This window comes from Manduca sexta, chromosome 23 (assembly GCF_014839805.1).
Source record: "Manduca sexta isolate Smith_Timp_Sample1 chromosome 23, JHU_Msex_v1.0, whole genome shotgun sequence".
Taxonomy (NCBI): Eukaryota; Metazoa; Arthropoda; class Insecta; order Lepidoptera; family Sphingidae; genus Manduca; species Manduca sexta.
In genome coordinates this window covers 15,232,562-15,249,249 of record NC_051137.1, presented here as the reverse complement: position 1 = coordinate 15,249,249, position 16,688 = coordinate 15,232,562, and the positions used below count along the sequence as shown (strand labels likewise).

The 16,688-nt window shown below is 36.1% G+C and overlaps 1 protein-coding gene across 10 annotated transcripts in view; it reads right to left on the bottom strand.

Annotated features, from left to right (window-relative positions):
- LOC115449331 (GTPase-activating protein skywalker) overlaps window positions 1–16,688 on the bottom strand; it is a 144,648-nt gene continuing 127,960 nt past the window's right edge. For 2 of the 10 annotated variants that reach the window (XM_037442087.1, XM_037442091.1), the window contains 9 exons: window positions 14,767–14,891; window positions 11,259–11,435; window positions 10,802–10,986; window positions 10,391–10,556; window positions 8,311–8,400; window positions 6,900–7,058; window positions 5,848–5,951; window positions 4,019–4,156; window positions 1–2,984 (listed from right to left, as the gene is read on the bottom strand). In XM_037442087.1, the coding sequence (XP_037297984.1) occupies window positions 2,843–2,984; window positions 4,019–4,156; window positions 5,848–5,951; window positions 6,900–7,058; window positions 8,311–8,400; window positions 10,391–10,556; window positions 10,802–10,986; window positions 11,259–11,435; window positions 14,767–14,891 (1,286 nt within the window). In that variant the 3' untranslated portion in view covers window positions 1–2,842. Of the gene's footprint in view, window positions 2,985–3,844; window positions 3,983–4,018; window positions 4,157–5,847; window positions 5,952–6,899; window positions 7,059–8,310; window positions 8,401–9,680; window positions 9,711–10,390; window positions 10,557–10,801; window positions 10,987–11,258; window positions 11,436–14,766; window positions 14,892–16,688 lie in introns of all 10 variants that reach the window. The other 8 variants (XM_037442096.1, XM_037442088.1, XM_037442092.1 and 5 more) reach the window with 8 other exon arrangements.

The window sequence follows — 16,688 nt, the reverse complement described above, 5'->3', positions numbered from 1 at the left end:
TATACGGGGATTATATATTTCATATGCGTAATAAAGCAACATTAATTTTACCATAAACGAGTAGTGCGCCGACTCTGGCGCAGCTGATTACAACTATGTGAATGTAATAGTAGTAACAAAACGAAGCACTCACTCGCTCCTCACGCATCATCACATAAAAAAACACCACAAATACTGAAGAAGATTAATAACCGTATATATTACATTAAATGTACTTAAACACTAACTAACACGAGCCTACGCGCCCCTGTACTGAGGCAAAAATCGCACAAAATGTTTAAATATCAATTTTGTATATAATTAGATAATATTTATCATTTAAGATAATAAAAACAGAATAAAGACTAGACTTTACACTGATCAACGACAAACTGCTAACAGCAACGTATCGCGACGAACGCCTCCGAGCGATCCCTCCCTACCATAACTCACATACATGCGCGCGAGTGAACAGCAACACGCGACACGGAGACGCCGCATAACATACATAAACATCACTGTTACCTACTCAATAAATTACATAAATAATCTGAATTTAAAAAAACAAGTCTTAGGCTTCCGTTTACATATCGATAGGTAGTACCATGACGAACCCCAGTCGCTACGCTAAAATAATATTTACAAATAAACGTAGCCGAACAAAGCCGCGGGCGATACGAACGCAGAACCCTTTGTACCAACAGGGATATGTTTGGACATTGTGACATAAATCTTGTAACATATTATATATATACCTATTTTACATCGTAATTTTATAACTAAAAAAAAAACACAATTTCTGACTTAAGAAAACAAAAATCCTAAAATCCATCCACTTACGTTTCGTCATCACCGGAATTATTACACAACGTGTAAGAATACTATAATGAATTGAGAAAGCAGAACTTGACAATACTTTTTACTACCAATCCGGTCGTATTTTTTCATATGGTCCAATTTTGGCACATACTCCATCGAAATACGATTAAAAATAATACTATAAAAACTGCTAACAATGGCAGTGGCCCACGATCACTGAACGCCTCTAACGAGTGCATTATTACCAATATTACTACAAAAAAAACTATTTTTTAAATGGCAACATTTAAATCGTTCCAATTCATTGTGTAAATAGTATCGATTTAATTATCGATAATAATCGACTCGATTAAAAAGCAATTCAAATGACCCATGGATAAAATTTATTATCAAATTTTATTTTACAATCACATATTGAGACCGATGTATTATGAAACGTCTATGTTCCGATATGGTGTTCCATTGCACGTTTCACGAATGAATTTCGACTTTATGAATCTACGCTAAGGTACAATGAGTACGGATACAAAATTCTGTAGCAACTGAAACTCAACCTTATGAACTATATTCTAATAAAACGTTTTATGCTTTGCACATAGCTAATATCAGTATTAAATCATACGGTTGAATTTCAATTGTAATCGAATTTAGTAAATCGCTCTACTGTCGTTCTATAAATTTGAATTTAATATATATGAGCACAAATTCATAGAAAAAAAAAACACATCTGGTCTATACCAAAACGCGTGCAACAGGAAGACGAACATCATTCTACTATTTAAACTCTTTGGTACTTTTTTGTGAGCAAAGATAAGCGATTACTGAACGAGTAATATAAAGCCTTAAAGTACATAATGAAGATACTTCATACTATACGATACCAAAAATACTGATGTTTGGACCGAATTTTCATTCTAACTTGCCGATAAAACAAAAACGTCCCACAATATGAAACTAAATTATGATGTTAATGTCGGGTTTTATTGTAGAGCATAGACTTGGAGAGATGGACTGAGTGCCATAACAATTGAGAATTATCGACAATTCTAGAAATAAAATGTAACAAGTCGTGCTATATTGTCTATGGTTCATGTGGCCAATTTGATGCTGCGTCGACTACTATAAATTTGAAGGTTCTCTGTTCATTTCTGCACGTCTATGATGTAGAATATGTACGCTCCACAGATAAAACACAGTCACTGGAATGTTCACATCGACGCCCGCAAAATGATATAACGTTACCACCGCATACCGCGAATACATATTGCTTTCATCATAAGCGTATTAAAATCCATCAAGAGTAGGTACGATACGTTCATATTTTGTACTTACACACAGACATCTATAACATTATTATATATATATAGAAACAACCTACTTTCCCCGTCTTCGTTGTCTTGAACGGACAGCAGTGTTACATGATAGGACAGCTACGGGGCACACACGTAAATAAATATAGGAATACATCTACACAGTCTGTACAACGGCAAGGGGCAATCAATACATCGGATTCGGATCGTCGCCCATCTGCAACCGATGCTAAGCTGGCATAGCTTCGCGCCGTGCTATGACGATCTTTGTATGGTAAAAATCTGGCTATGAAAAATCCCGAGACATTTCGATCATTATGCAAACATTTTCTTTGTTTATGGGGCGAACGCGATCTTCAAATATACATAAAGTACATTTGCGGGTCACACATAATGAGTTTTTATTATCTGATGCGAATCCTAGCTTGCCACAAGACGTAAGCGATACCGGCCAGCGATCATAATTACAGATGTGCGACGAGCCTCAGGGATTCACAATCACATCATACATCCCAAAAATATATCGCAAATCTGGTTGAATAGGCACCGTACAGTGCACTCCACTACATTTCACGATGTAACATAACACGATCGTTTTGATTTTCGTCGATTTGCGGCCGAAACCCGGCCATTAGCGCCCAAGCCACACACACGAGGATATGACACCACATTAATAACACGTTTACGAGATTATTTCACTCCTACAGTCCGTACGGTGGGACCCTGGGGTCCGTCTACGCGCCGGAGAAGCCGTACACTTCGAGCACGCGGATCTCGAAGTCGCCGCTGGGGCACAGTGGCGGGTTGTTAAACGTGGAGCATCGGTCAGTCTTGCCGAACCTTATGTTCTCGTCCATCCATATCGCCTGGCCGTCACTGTAAGGTTATTTAAATATATTAGTTTTTTTTTTTATATTAACGTAACAAACGATTGTAGTAGACATCGGATATTTTATATTTTGTGCTTTATTCCAATATGGTATTCTACCTCACTTACTGATATACACAATATTATTGTCGGTATATATGTATTATATTATGGTAATTATTATAAATTATAAATATATTTTTTCGGTTATAAAATTAGTAAGCAATATCCGATATCTATTGACAAAATTAAAACAGACGATCACATTTCAGAGTTAATATTTATTTATATTAGACTAACACAATTACACGCAATTTCCAGTGATTTCAATCTGTTAATTTTCATAGTACTTATGCTTTGTATGTTTTGTAAATTGCGTCTAAATTTTCAGTTTACGTTTTTTGGTAAAAGTATCATAGTTAAAGTATGGATTCATTTTATTACACAAATTTTCATTTAACACCCATTAAAGACCATGCTTTTTTACAATTTACCATCACCGATAGTGATCATGCTTCGATCTGACATTTTACCATCAGTATTCAGCATACCTTAGAACAGCAAACACAACAATGACGCCGTTACGAACTGTGCCTTACTGAATACCAGTTGAGTAGGTTTAAAATAATAAAAATATACTTCTACGGAACAGTCACCTTTATCCACCAAGTAATAAAAAAATATGGAACTTCGAGAATGTTACTAAGGCAAAATTGTAGACTGTTTTTTTTTACCAATATCCAAATTTATGAAAAATAGGAATTTATACGACAGACAACATTCACTAAGTCAGGGTGTACACAAAACTAATCGATACTAAAAGCATATCGATACATCGACTCAGTTCGCAACGGCCGCAATCACATACCCTCCGCCGATAGTGATCATTGTATTATCAGCGGCCATGAACAGCGAATTCGCGTGCGGCGTCTTGACATCGCCCTCGCCCTCTTTCCCATCCTCCAGGCATCCCACCCAGGGATATTTGGCGCGTAGGGGATGCAGGCTGGAAGAATACGCTAAGTATGTACTATATACTGACCCGCCGCCAATGGTAATCATCTTGGAGTCAGCCGCCATGAACAGTTCCGAGCCGTGAGCGACCTTCTGCTCCTCGCCTTTGTCACCGCTCCCCGCCGTACAACCGACCCATGGATATTTGGCGCGTTCAGGATAAAGGCTGCAATCGGTTATTGTGTGTGTATCGATTGTGTGACGATGAGTTAAATCGATTATGTATCGATGGTTGGTGATTTCTTTTCGATTTTGTTTTTATGAAGTCGGTATGGCTGAAATGTCTTACGAAGTTATTATATTCTCGTTACAAATATTATGATAAATAATCATCATATTATAATTACCAGAATTTTTATAACAAAAATTACCTATCTGAATTCAATCTTAAATTAACTTAAAAAATACACCATTTTCAATTTATTACAAAAGTATTAATATAATTTTTAGTAATTTTGCATAGTACCGTAAACGAAAGCAAAATAGAAATATTTGACACCATAAACAATAAAATAAAGAGAACTTATTGAGGCCAACTATCGCATAAAGCATAACTAATTTTGCAAGTAAAATTACATATTAAACTATATTCAGTAATCAGTATACTAATTTTTCATATAAAGATAAACTAAAAAGCTTTTATATAATGTAAATATATGAACGTATAAGCTATATTGTTACAAGCGAAGCGGGTGATAGTATGCGCTACGTGAGGATGTGGTGTGAGTAAAGTGGATATAATGCAGCCTTTAACCTCCAGTGCCCGACATATAAATAGAAGGGAAATCAATAAATGTGACCAGAAAAAGAATAGTGCGAATTTTATGTCAAGAATAAAAAGAACACCCCGATAATTGATTTAGAGCTACACCCTATAGATAATTGAATTAGGGCTAACTTCAATTGTCAGATAAAATATTTTCAAATAAATTGTAACCAGACTGAATATAAAAGTGTGACAAATTGATAATTGTATACATAAAACTGACATTTTGAAATAGTTTGTGTTATACTTTATCCCACGAATAAATCTTAGAACGATAAAAAATACTAATGAAGCAAATAATAGACAAAATACGTTTTTTAATTACAATAGAAAGCAGGAAACTATTCTTTAAAAAAATATGGGCAAGCAAATTCTTTTTCGTGATCACTTACATAAAATAAATATTTTTCGAAAGCGCATAAATATTTCGGCGGAGAGAAGTGGTTATATACATTATAATATAACAAATATAAAGTAACATAAGTGCTAATATAAGAAGCTGTAATGTAGAAATAAAGCATTTGTGTAATTGAAAATATTGTTTGAGATGACAGACTAATTACGTCATAAAAACTCAAACGATATTTACAAATTCTAATAAATAAGAAGTGCTAGTTGCCTTATTCATAAAGGCTTAATGACTTTCAACTATTTTTAATGTTTTGATATTATCATAGATTTTATGATAGAATGACAGAGACAAAACTCGCCATAGATAAAATGTCGGTAAGCGTTTATGTGTGCAGAAATAGAAATACACAAGGAAATTATAATTTTACAATATTTTTTGCGATAGAAAATTATTTCACGCTATATAACAGTATTTAAGAAAAAATGCTTAAAAATGTTATGTAATCCAATTAATTATGTTGCATTGAAATATTTGACACCAGCATAAAAATTCAATAACATTCTAATTTATTCCAAAAATTAAGTTTTACATAATATTTCAAATAAAAATTAAATATGATTTTTTTTTACATTGCAAAAGTAAAGGAATTGGCAACAAAGATGGTGTCCATAACTGGTGACGTGAATACAAATATTATTTAATAAATATATAAATTAAATATTTATCGTGAATGTGTTACCTAAATAGGAATGTCTCTCCGGTCCCAAAGTATGCCTGCCGGTTCCCGCGCTCGTCTTTTTGGTTTCGTTCGAACCATCGCGTCGAACAGTACGCTCCGAACACCTGCGAATTATTAATTATATTGCTTAGTTTGTTTCTAATTCATATATGTCTATAGCCAGTCTTGATACAAATTTAGTACCTACGTCATTGTTATGACAGAAACCCAATGGAATATATAAAATAGACTGTAATTGTAAAGTGTGGTCAGCATTTTCTTATTTTATTTCCTTTTATTAAATTTAACAATAAATTAAACTCGTAGTAATGGAACTGATGTCGATCAATGATGAATTGTTGTAGCTCTGGGCCGTTAACAATATGGGACAAAACAAATTAAGTATAAGAGACTTCTGGACACCTGGAATATTGTAGTCTAGACCAACACACTATATCCATTCTTTTTTTTTAAGTCTATACTCTATTACAGCTATACTCTAAGTGTGTTCCGCGGAACCCTAGGGTTCCGTGATACCTCTGTCGGGGTTCCGCAAGAATTTAGAAAAAAAAATCAAAACACCTCTCCCTGGTCGCTCCGCGGCCGCGCGGAGACAAAACGCTATGAACGTTATTAATTTTATTTATTTGTATTTGTAGAAACATGTGTTACAATAGCTGGTACAATATCTCATAAGTTTGGTATCAACAATTTTATACTTGTACAACCCGTTCGCTCTATGTTTGCCGGTCTGTGGAATGCGCGTACCCTCCTCCACGTGACAACAAAACTTATAATGTGTCATAGTTTTACCCAAATATGTACGTACACAATTGTTATTGTTACAATTAAATAAAAAATATTTTTATATTATGTTTTGCTACCTATCATCATATCCTATCATACGTATCGCCAGCGGCAAAGTTAAAACGAGCGGGTAGTATACTTGTGAGCGCGCGTATAAAAACAATTGTTTTATTGTAGGGTTCCATCAAGTATTTTGCTTCCCAAAAGGGTTCCGTCATTTAAAAAGTTTGAGAACCACTGCTCTATTAAGTCAAGTGATCACATACCTCGTTATTGCAAGTCTTGATCATCAACAATGTGGGCTCGTGGTGTTCGACCCTCACGTAGAACGTGGTCAACGAGCAGCCGTGCTCCTCCGTGGTGTAGAGCAGCACCGGCTGGTACATGGTGATGCGCACCGGCAACCACGACCATAGCGTGAACAACTGGAAACCGTCGACATGTTATAGCGAGGGAATTGTTGATAGAGCGTCAAGCGTACATCTACTGGATCGCTAGGGTCTAATTGGATGCGTTTATGTTTCAATTCTGAAGGACCTTTTTAGAATTCATTCAGAATCGACGTATTCATACGCTACCTACGTTACAAAAGAACAATAATTAAATATATTTTTTATTTTTTAATTATTTTTAATCTACGTATTTATTTAATCTATGGAAGTTCCTTTTAAAAAAAAAAAGTTTTACACATGACGTCACAAGGTAAATTAGTGTTTGTTATTCGAACATCTACATGTGAACGGGTGCGGTGCACACAGACGTCTATACAACATTATATACACTACGGTACATATCAAGACGGACAACTCCATGCAACATCGACAATATGAAATGAGGCAATCTTACAACATCTAGTGAGAGGTTTAAAAATAAATTTTACAACTAAAATATAGAGTATATTATTACATTACCATTATAATTTATAAAGATGATATTAATATTTAAAGGAAAACTACAAAAAACTATTAAACCGTAGAAAAGGTAATTTCTACTTCACATTCAATATTACGATCGATATTAAATATAATTTATTCCTAGTATTTGAAGAGAATTAGTCATTCATACATTTTAAATCTACGTTTATTCAAGCTTGGTAACTATTTAAACGGGTTAAATAGTATATCAAAACATCTACATAACTAATATACCTAGTTACGTAATGAATTGCAACTAAATGTACAATGTTTATAAAACGAATACAGAGTGTTTAAATTAATTACTAATCAAAAATGATTCTTAGTGAAAATGTAAATCTATTGGAAAATCAAATTGTGATTCAAATATACGGTGATGTGCGCATGAAATGACAGAGGTGTGACAAGGGAGAGATAAAAGATGTCATGCTTGCTTTAGGGTTCCGTAGGTGTGCAGAGAACCCTCATTTCTCTCACTTGGTCAACTGTGTTTTAATGTGACAATATTTTTTTTTCATGATTACACTAAAGCTAGAATTCAAAATCTAATGAAAATGCGTACGTAAATGAAACAATGAGCATTACTATCATCCAATCAGCCATAACCTAAAAAAACAACCAAACAGCAAAAAAAAACTAAAATGAGGTACCGGCAGCGGTGACCTACGGAACTCTAAACTGATTCGACATTGTGCAACCGTTACATTTAGCTGTCCCCATATATTAGTGTTATTAACTGCAAGATGTTTGGTGTCAGTCAAACCTTCCGCCTCAAGTCTGAAGCTTGATGCTGATCCTGGAACACCGCGTTAGGGAATGGGAACCACAGGGCCAAGTGGGAGGAGCGTGGGCTCTGCGAACACCGGACTTACTGATGACGATTGGATTCCAGACATTTAATAACGAGTTTCGAATTTGGGACGTAAAATATAAAATAACGGTTGTGTATTTTATGAACACACTGTAGATGTGGTTTAAAGGTCGACATTTGTGGACATTTTTAGAATATGACAACACATGGTGGGTTTGTGTAATATTTATTTTATTTTACTATAACAGATTACAGGGAATGAACCACATATCACGCGAGTGACGAATCCAATATTAAAATAAGACATAAAAGAAATAAAAAAAAAATCGCAAACATTCATAAAAAAATAGCAATCATGCATTCTAGCTTACAAGTACTCACCACAGACGCAAAATAAAATCGAAAAATATGTAAAAAAAATAAAAAAAATATATAAACGAACCGTCGCGTCAGACGGCTCCTTTAAAGCGAATTAGCTTTAAATAATAAACACCTATGTGGCAAGCGGTGCAACTAAACATCGAATGTCGCAAGCTTGTAATGGGGCGACACTTATATTCGTGTATCAATACTGTTCTTACTTCGCTCTGGTCTAGTATCTGCGACTTGATCGATTGTATGGGGTATACGCCCATCGAAAGGGCGCGCGGGCCCGGCGAATGTGAGCCCTAACGGGAAAACCGGCACACGGTTAGCACTCACACAAAACAATCGATTACATGCCACCTCCACATCACTATTACCGATAATGTGTCATCACAAAAACAAGTTAATAAATCAAGCTATGTTCATGTGTTTGTTATCACAAGTTTCATTTTGTACATTTGTATAGTTACTGTTCAAAATTCAACCTCGTAGCATATTCCACACGCATGCCAAGTTCCAGTTGAATCGATATTAATTATCGATCAAAACAAATAGGTATCTTACATAGAACACACTTAATACATAAGAAAAAAACATGAATAATCATACATCCAAAGCTAATGAAATGATTGTCCGTTGGTATTTTTGTATCGATAAACATTCCGATGACGATTATATCGAATGATCACATCGATAACACAACAATGTAATAATCATTCACATGTCTCTCGCTACACAGACTTGAACAAAACATAAATTCATGGAGTCGACATTAAATTAAATGGCGTTATATGTATTTTACAAAAAATAAAAACGATAAAATCATCCACTCTGTATTTTAATCGAATATGTAAAGTATTCGATGTGTATCGAGTTAGTGGTGTTAGAATCGCAAATCGAATGATTGTATGATAAATAAAAGCGAAAGCCACGCCTAGTGTCTCCGTGTACAATACCATCTGTTTGCACGTTTCCTCAGACATCCTCTGCAAACGAAGTAAAAAACCGGTACATACACGAAATGTCATATAGAGGTGATACTACATCTGGATGTATTTATATACTATCTTATAATAATATAGTAAAACCCTACTATAACGATAAAGTAAGTATAGACGTGGCTAATATAATTTTATATCACGACTATAGGGTTATTAATAAAATGTATTAGGACTTTTTCGATTCAGCATTATACCATTTCTGTAAACATATAAATAATAATATAAATTCGAATACATATAGATAAAATGATTAGTTATCTATAATGGCCCACCTATTCTTGGATTTTATAGCTGTATCCAAAATAATAGCTTCCTCGGTGACAGCTTCAGTTATAAAAGATCATAATGTTTTACTTATAATATACATGCATGTTGTTACTCAAATAACTCCGACAGTTGCATCTATCCCTCCTTAACCAATTGTTAATGTCTATAACCATCTCGTTCTATCATAACGACTACACATAATATTAACCAATCACCAATTCTCCGAGAATAACTATCATTCACACACCCAGTTCATTTGTTTCCTATGAAATCAATACTTAAAGCTAAGAAGCGAATCTCACTCGAATCATCACTTTCAGTCGTCACTCCATCATTCACATCCGTCATATCAATTGTATCGTCATCATCATCTACTTGAAATGGAATGGTGATCGTACCTCGCGTATGGTCAGTGTGTGCGACATCATCTGTATGTTGACTTGCGACTGGCTGGTGGGGAGGTTGTCGGAAGATCTGGAGCGCACCAGCCGCGAGCCGGTGATCACCTGCTTCGATTTCAACGTCATCTCTGTCTTTATGAACACCCGTGATATGTACTGTGAACTGGAAATAGACGTTCTTTTAGTAAAATGTTTTACTTAAATATTACAATGAGGTAGTGAAAAATAAACATTTGCAATGAAATCTAGACTTAAATATAGAATCTTTAGCACAAACATACCGATAAAAAAAATTACCATGGACATTGGGTACGCTTTGAAAGCCTAGAATTGCAAAGTTATGTTTGATTAGATATCGACAGATTTTCCATTAACTAAATGTGGAATCTAATCCATAGTCCAACATACCTTAAAGCCCTAATGCTGAAGGCGGTCCTCAGCAACTTGGTAGGCGAGACGGGCATGTTCCTGCAGAATTTGTCAATGGCATGGTCTACTCCGTTCTTGGTCGCCTCCGCGTACCACTCGGAGTTCTGGTTCGATGTGTGCTTGTGGAAGAGGATGAGGATTGCGAGCGCCACTCTGTAGAATACCTGTAAAGCACCATTAAGTCGATGACAATAAATTTGCATGTGATATTTTTTTCAGTAATTAGTAATGATACTACAAAGGCGAGAGAATTATAAACTCAATCTTGTTTTCTCGTCCAAAAAAAACATAAGAGCTTCTTGCATTAAAAGAAATAAAGCTTTAATAGTAAATAGATGATAGTACCCACTGGTTGCTGCATACCATGTTAAAGTCAACAAACAAATCCACAAAAAATATATTTTTTAACCTGCTGATATTACCAGACATAACATACCTTGATGCCTTCGTGGAAGAAGCAGTCGAGGACTCGCACGAGGTGAGGGAAGGGCAGAGCGGCCAGGATCCACCACTGCCAGTCCGCGTAGATGCGCTCGGGCCCGATGGCTCCGGACAGTCGCGACAGGTGCTGAGCAGCTGACTTCTGCAAACAAGCACCGACACTGTAGGGACGCTGGAAAATAATCTGATGGTTATTGCCTGTATGGATGACTTAGAATACAATAACATTGAGTAGAACGACATATGCTAAAGTGGCTGATAACAGTCGGGCAATCGGAGCCTACAATCTGTTTTACTGAAAGAAAACGGACAGGTGATAATAGGTAATATTTATTCAAAGTCGGCATTCATTTCTCTACTATAAATATAGTATAAGTCCATAAAAAGATACTATAGAATCACAATTCCCGACCTACACATTAGTTATGTCAACCTTTATCACACAACAAAGCAAATTGAGTCATCGTCTTCGCCACCTCAATGCGCGGCGTAGAACATGAGTAATGCCTCATCAATGATGCAACCTACAGTTAGTAAACAACATCAGCGGGCCGTTCACACCGACTATCGATCTACCCTCACAGCCCACTGTCCTCGCTGAAGGGTTCAAGATGCCTATCGATTTTTAAATGGTCGTTCACCCCTATCGCAATTATCGAGTCGATAACTCTAGTTCCGTAACCTTAGACATTGTTATCGGCAATTTATTTGTGATCGCTGCTGGACGGGGTCGCGTGTGACTGCGAATTGCGTTTTATGTCACTTAACCTATTTGTTTCTATGATTGTTAATTGCGTTTTTTGTATGTTGTTAAGTATGATGATAGAATAAGGCCTACACAAACCAATATTTAACTAGAAGACATGATTATCCTCTAGCAGAGACGTAAAATTTTGTTTTTGACACTGCCTTATTGTTGGTTTAATCAGAAAAAAATTTTTAGACATGCTAGTCTTCTTACAACATTTTCTATCGCAGTCAACGCATGCAATGAATAACTTATATACATAGTCTAGTTAGCTAAAGGCGTCCACTCGTATCCAAAAACTGGTCCTTCGAGCCGGACAATCCAATCTAAAACTTATATCCTCACTACCAATACCCAAATTACATACTCATATATATCGACATAGCGTACGCAACCCCATTCCCCGGCACCATTGTTGCGGTGTACCGCTTATAACCAAGATATTGCCACTTCAAGACCGCTGAACGCTTTCACAGACGACCCGGTTTCGGCGAACAATGCTTCAAGCAGGCGACAACCAATCACGTCATCGCTAATTGATTCCTTAGTGTTGGCAATTGAGATGTATTGAGGAATTGGATGGATGGCTTCTTGGAGTTCATTAGTGTTTTGTGCTAAAATTTGTCCTTATAGAAAAGTGTTTGAACAAGTGATTTTTTTTTAAAAGGGGGACGGCAAAGCTACTCCACTGCACCTAAAGTGGTACCTCTGGTAAGCGGAGAGAGGTTCGATAGAATGTTGACTGATAAGAGAAGATTACCCAGTCGGCACAATTATGCCTGCCTCTTGGAACCGGATATATACAGGCTGATCTCGGAACGCGACACACTAATTAGTTAACATATCAAAAGATTGAAACGTCCCTAAAATCTACTATGCGCTAGGAATTCGTTGCTGATTTAAAAAAATAAATATAAAAACGATGCGAGTACCTATCTATCTCCAGTAAATCACCGTACTGGACACAACGCAAAGATTTACGTCACTACAGTCACGTTTGAGAAGATTCCGTAACAGTAGATTATAATGTATTTGACAGCGTTACAATTTCGATTAATTTGAAAATTATGTTTCTGACAGCTCGATTTTGTTCCGTAATTTGTCTTATAGACAAACTTTGTTTCACTAATCAACCTGTCAACTTCACTAACCGAATAAAACAAATATTTCGTGCGATATTTAGGAGCCCGGATGTCCTCCAGTTGACATATCGTGGGAACAAAGCGGTCGAAGTAGCTTCAGGATCTTTTACTTCTATATCTCGACTGATAAATGCGTGATATTATTTTCGCATGGTAGATGCAGTTACATTGTGTGTATTCATGCAGTTAACCAGGGCACGCTCGATTACCGTTCAAATGGATTAACACTATCGCGTATCTGTCGATCAAAAGCACCGCATACCAACGCGGTATGCACGTTATTTCGGTTATTCTTCCATGATTTGGATTCGTCAATCCTTTGGATTTCACCATATTTTTTAAATCGGGTTTTTATAACCTAAAACACTATTATCGGATTGATAAACAATTGTCGGGTTGAAGCATTGGTTCCTCAACTAAGTGTTTTAACGTCTTTACGTAGGAACAAAGTGATTAGCGAAAACGAGCATAATTACACACCTTCTGTCATAATTTCATCATCATTCATTTGAATCACAAAATACACTGAATTATCTTATATATGTGATAAGCGCGCGACAATTAAAAAACAACTTTGTTATAATCCGGCATATATCGTGCGTGTAACTCGGATTGTGTAAACTGTAGACCATTCTTTACTGTTTGCTTTGCACAGTTTTGTGTAATTCGAAATAAAACGTATACATACAAGTATAATGGTTAAATAGGCCATAATGGAAAAAGCCTACGTTCAGCAGTGGACTGTTATATGCTGTTGATGATGATGAAAATATCATACCTATGATACTGTTATGCAAATACATTCTACATGTTTTAATTGCTCACCGTTGTTACGAATTTGAATATAGAGCGAACATTACCGAATTTACATAGCAAAGGCCAGCCGGGTCGAATTAACTCTAGTATCAAAACAATTGCAACAAAATATATTTCAGGGCACAATTGTGTCCCAAGTCTATATTTATTAACGAGCTCGCAGATCATCGAATAGTCATATAAATACAATTAGTACCTCATTTATACAACTGGTGTATACCCATAACTTAAATGCTCGTTTGGATTCAAAGGCAAGTGGACACCGTCGCCAAAAAATAATAAAGTTTATAAAGCAACATCACCCGCATTTTGGATAACAAAACACTGAATCGATCATCACCCTGAGACTTTATATGTCTCATAATTCACAATAATTACACTGGCTACAACCATATTGAGTTTATAAAAATGATTGATTTCTTCCTAACCGAATTACGCAGCCAAGTACGAAGGAGATGTTATAGTACACAAGTGTGTCCGCAATACACAGGTGCACTCTCTGTTCCTTCACTCTCATAGTCTGGTGAGACGACAATTCGACATGATCGGAGAGATCAGGCGCAGGACCAACGGCGTTACGTGCTTTCCGAGGCACGGGAGTATCACACCGCCAACTTCATGACTCCGAGCCGACTGAGTATTTTTTTAAGCTGGAAAAACGCAGTCACAATTATTTTGTCCCGACTCGGGATTCGAACCCGGAACCAAAGTGCGGTAGTCATACTCCGTGTACAATTACAATTACGCCACTGAAGCAATCGATTAAATAATATCGAGTATAAAAGAAAGGTGCTTACGGCATGTTTTTTAGCGATCTGCATGACAGTCTTCCAGGTGACTTCGTTGAGTAGTTTCGTTTGAGTGATGAACATCTTCTCCTTGGACGCGACGAGACTTGCCATGCAGTGGTAGCATTCTTCCTCTGTGGACAACACAACGAGAATTTATTAGACGAGAATGTATGGATGCATAGACAAATATTACATAAAACAATAGACAGCGAGAAAAAATATAACAAATGGTTATTTCGAACTCTCACATATCCTCATCCCACTGCACTGTGGGTGTAACATAAATCATGTTGCAAAAATAATTTGGTTTAATTTTTACGACGCACGGCTTGCCTGACATAAACCATTTGAAGATATCAATTTTAAATAACAAACAACGATGTGCCTCTTCACCTTTTTTATTAAGCAACCCCTACTCAACTGAAGTGCGAATAAAAACTCAACTATCTACTTTCCAAACATTATTATGCAAATAAATCACACTCCTACTGAAACTTCTTGGAAGGAAGTTTCCTCGTTAGAGAACTCCGCATCGCACACAATGAGTGCATAACTTTGCACAAATGCTTCCAACTTGCACCGGCGCGGCCTCGGAATTCTAAATTTATATTCGCTTAAATTTTAATATAAAAAATACTAGCTTGCAAACAGAAATAGTCTTTACGCTATGAAGGTTTAAAACCTCATTAATTAAACCGGATTCCCAAGTCAAAAAAATATGATGATGCTTATGACATAAAAATATCGGCACATTATTAATTTATGAATGTTATTAAGTAAATTTATACAATGTATCAACCAGGGAAGTATTACAGAGTACTGTATAGCACTGCGTATAGTTCGGCGTTCTAAGACATTTGACTCATAATACAGCTTGCAGTAATTAAAAGTAAGATAAAAGTATTAAATTATTTAAAAATAACAATTTGGAGTGTATAGAACACGCCAAATAGATCAAGGGTACATAATAAATTACCATCAAGGCAATAACTCTTAAAAAGTGAATAATTTTAAAAAGCATCATCCATTGTAAAAGGCATAACAGATGTCAGAGACACATATGCGCGCGAAATAATAAAATACAACGACCAACACGAAACAGACCAACATGGCAACATCACGCTCCGCGTAGCCGAAAGCAGATTCGATTAAAGCGACCCAATTACGGTGGGATGAAAGTAAAACAAAAAATCCCTGTTCAATTTTGCTCCGAGAAAATAATACACGCTGATCTACGTCAGGCTACATGACAAATTGGCCCGGGACACGGGACGCGTCCAATTTGCAATTGGCCATTCCCGCGGGATCTCTGACAACGTCAGTGCGATCGGTTTCCGATATGAAACAGGCGTAGCCCGGTTGCTTTCTTTTTGTTTTCCGAGCTTTGATATTTTCTAAACGAGTGGGGTGGACGGTGCGAAGCTTATGTACGCTATTTTAGAGCTTATATGAGTCTGGATAAAAAATACGCAAAAGTAGAAAACATTGCTAACCAGTTCTGACAAAATGTAATCAATAAAGCTATTGTTTTCACCGACGAAACTGCTCGTACAGTTTTATGAGTATTAACACTTACTATTAATATTAAAAAGAATAAACTGAATCCATACCTAAAGAACCTGAGGCATACTAACTTATATTACTGATTACTGTATAACCAATATTTGATTATAGAAAAGTTTTGTCAATTCAAATACAATAACCATGAATACGCAAGAACTAGAACTCCGATTACTAAGTTGATAACATCTGAAGCTAGGACGTATTAGCTGATTGATTGTGTTTGTACACGCAATACTCATTATGTACCAGGGTACATAGAAAAACAATGCTACAACATCAATAGAATGTGTATCAAAAATAACTGTAGCAAAGCAGGCACGCATAGTTTTAAGGATTGTCAGCATATATAGACTTACTACTTTTAT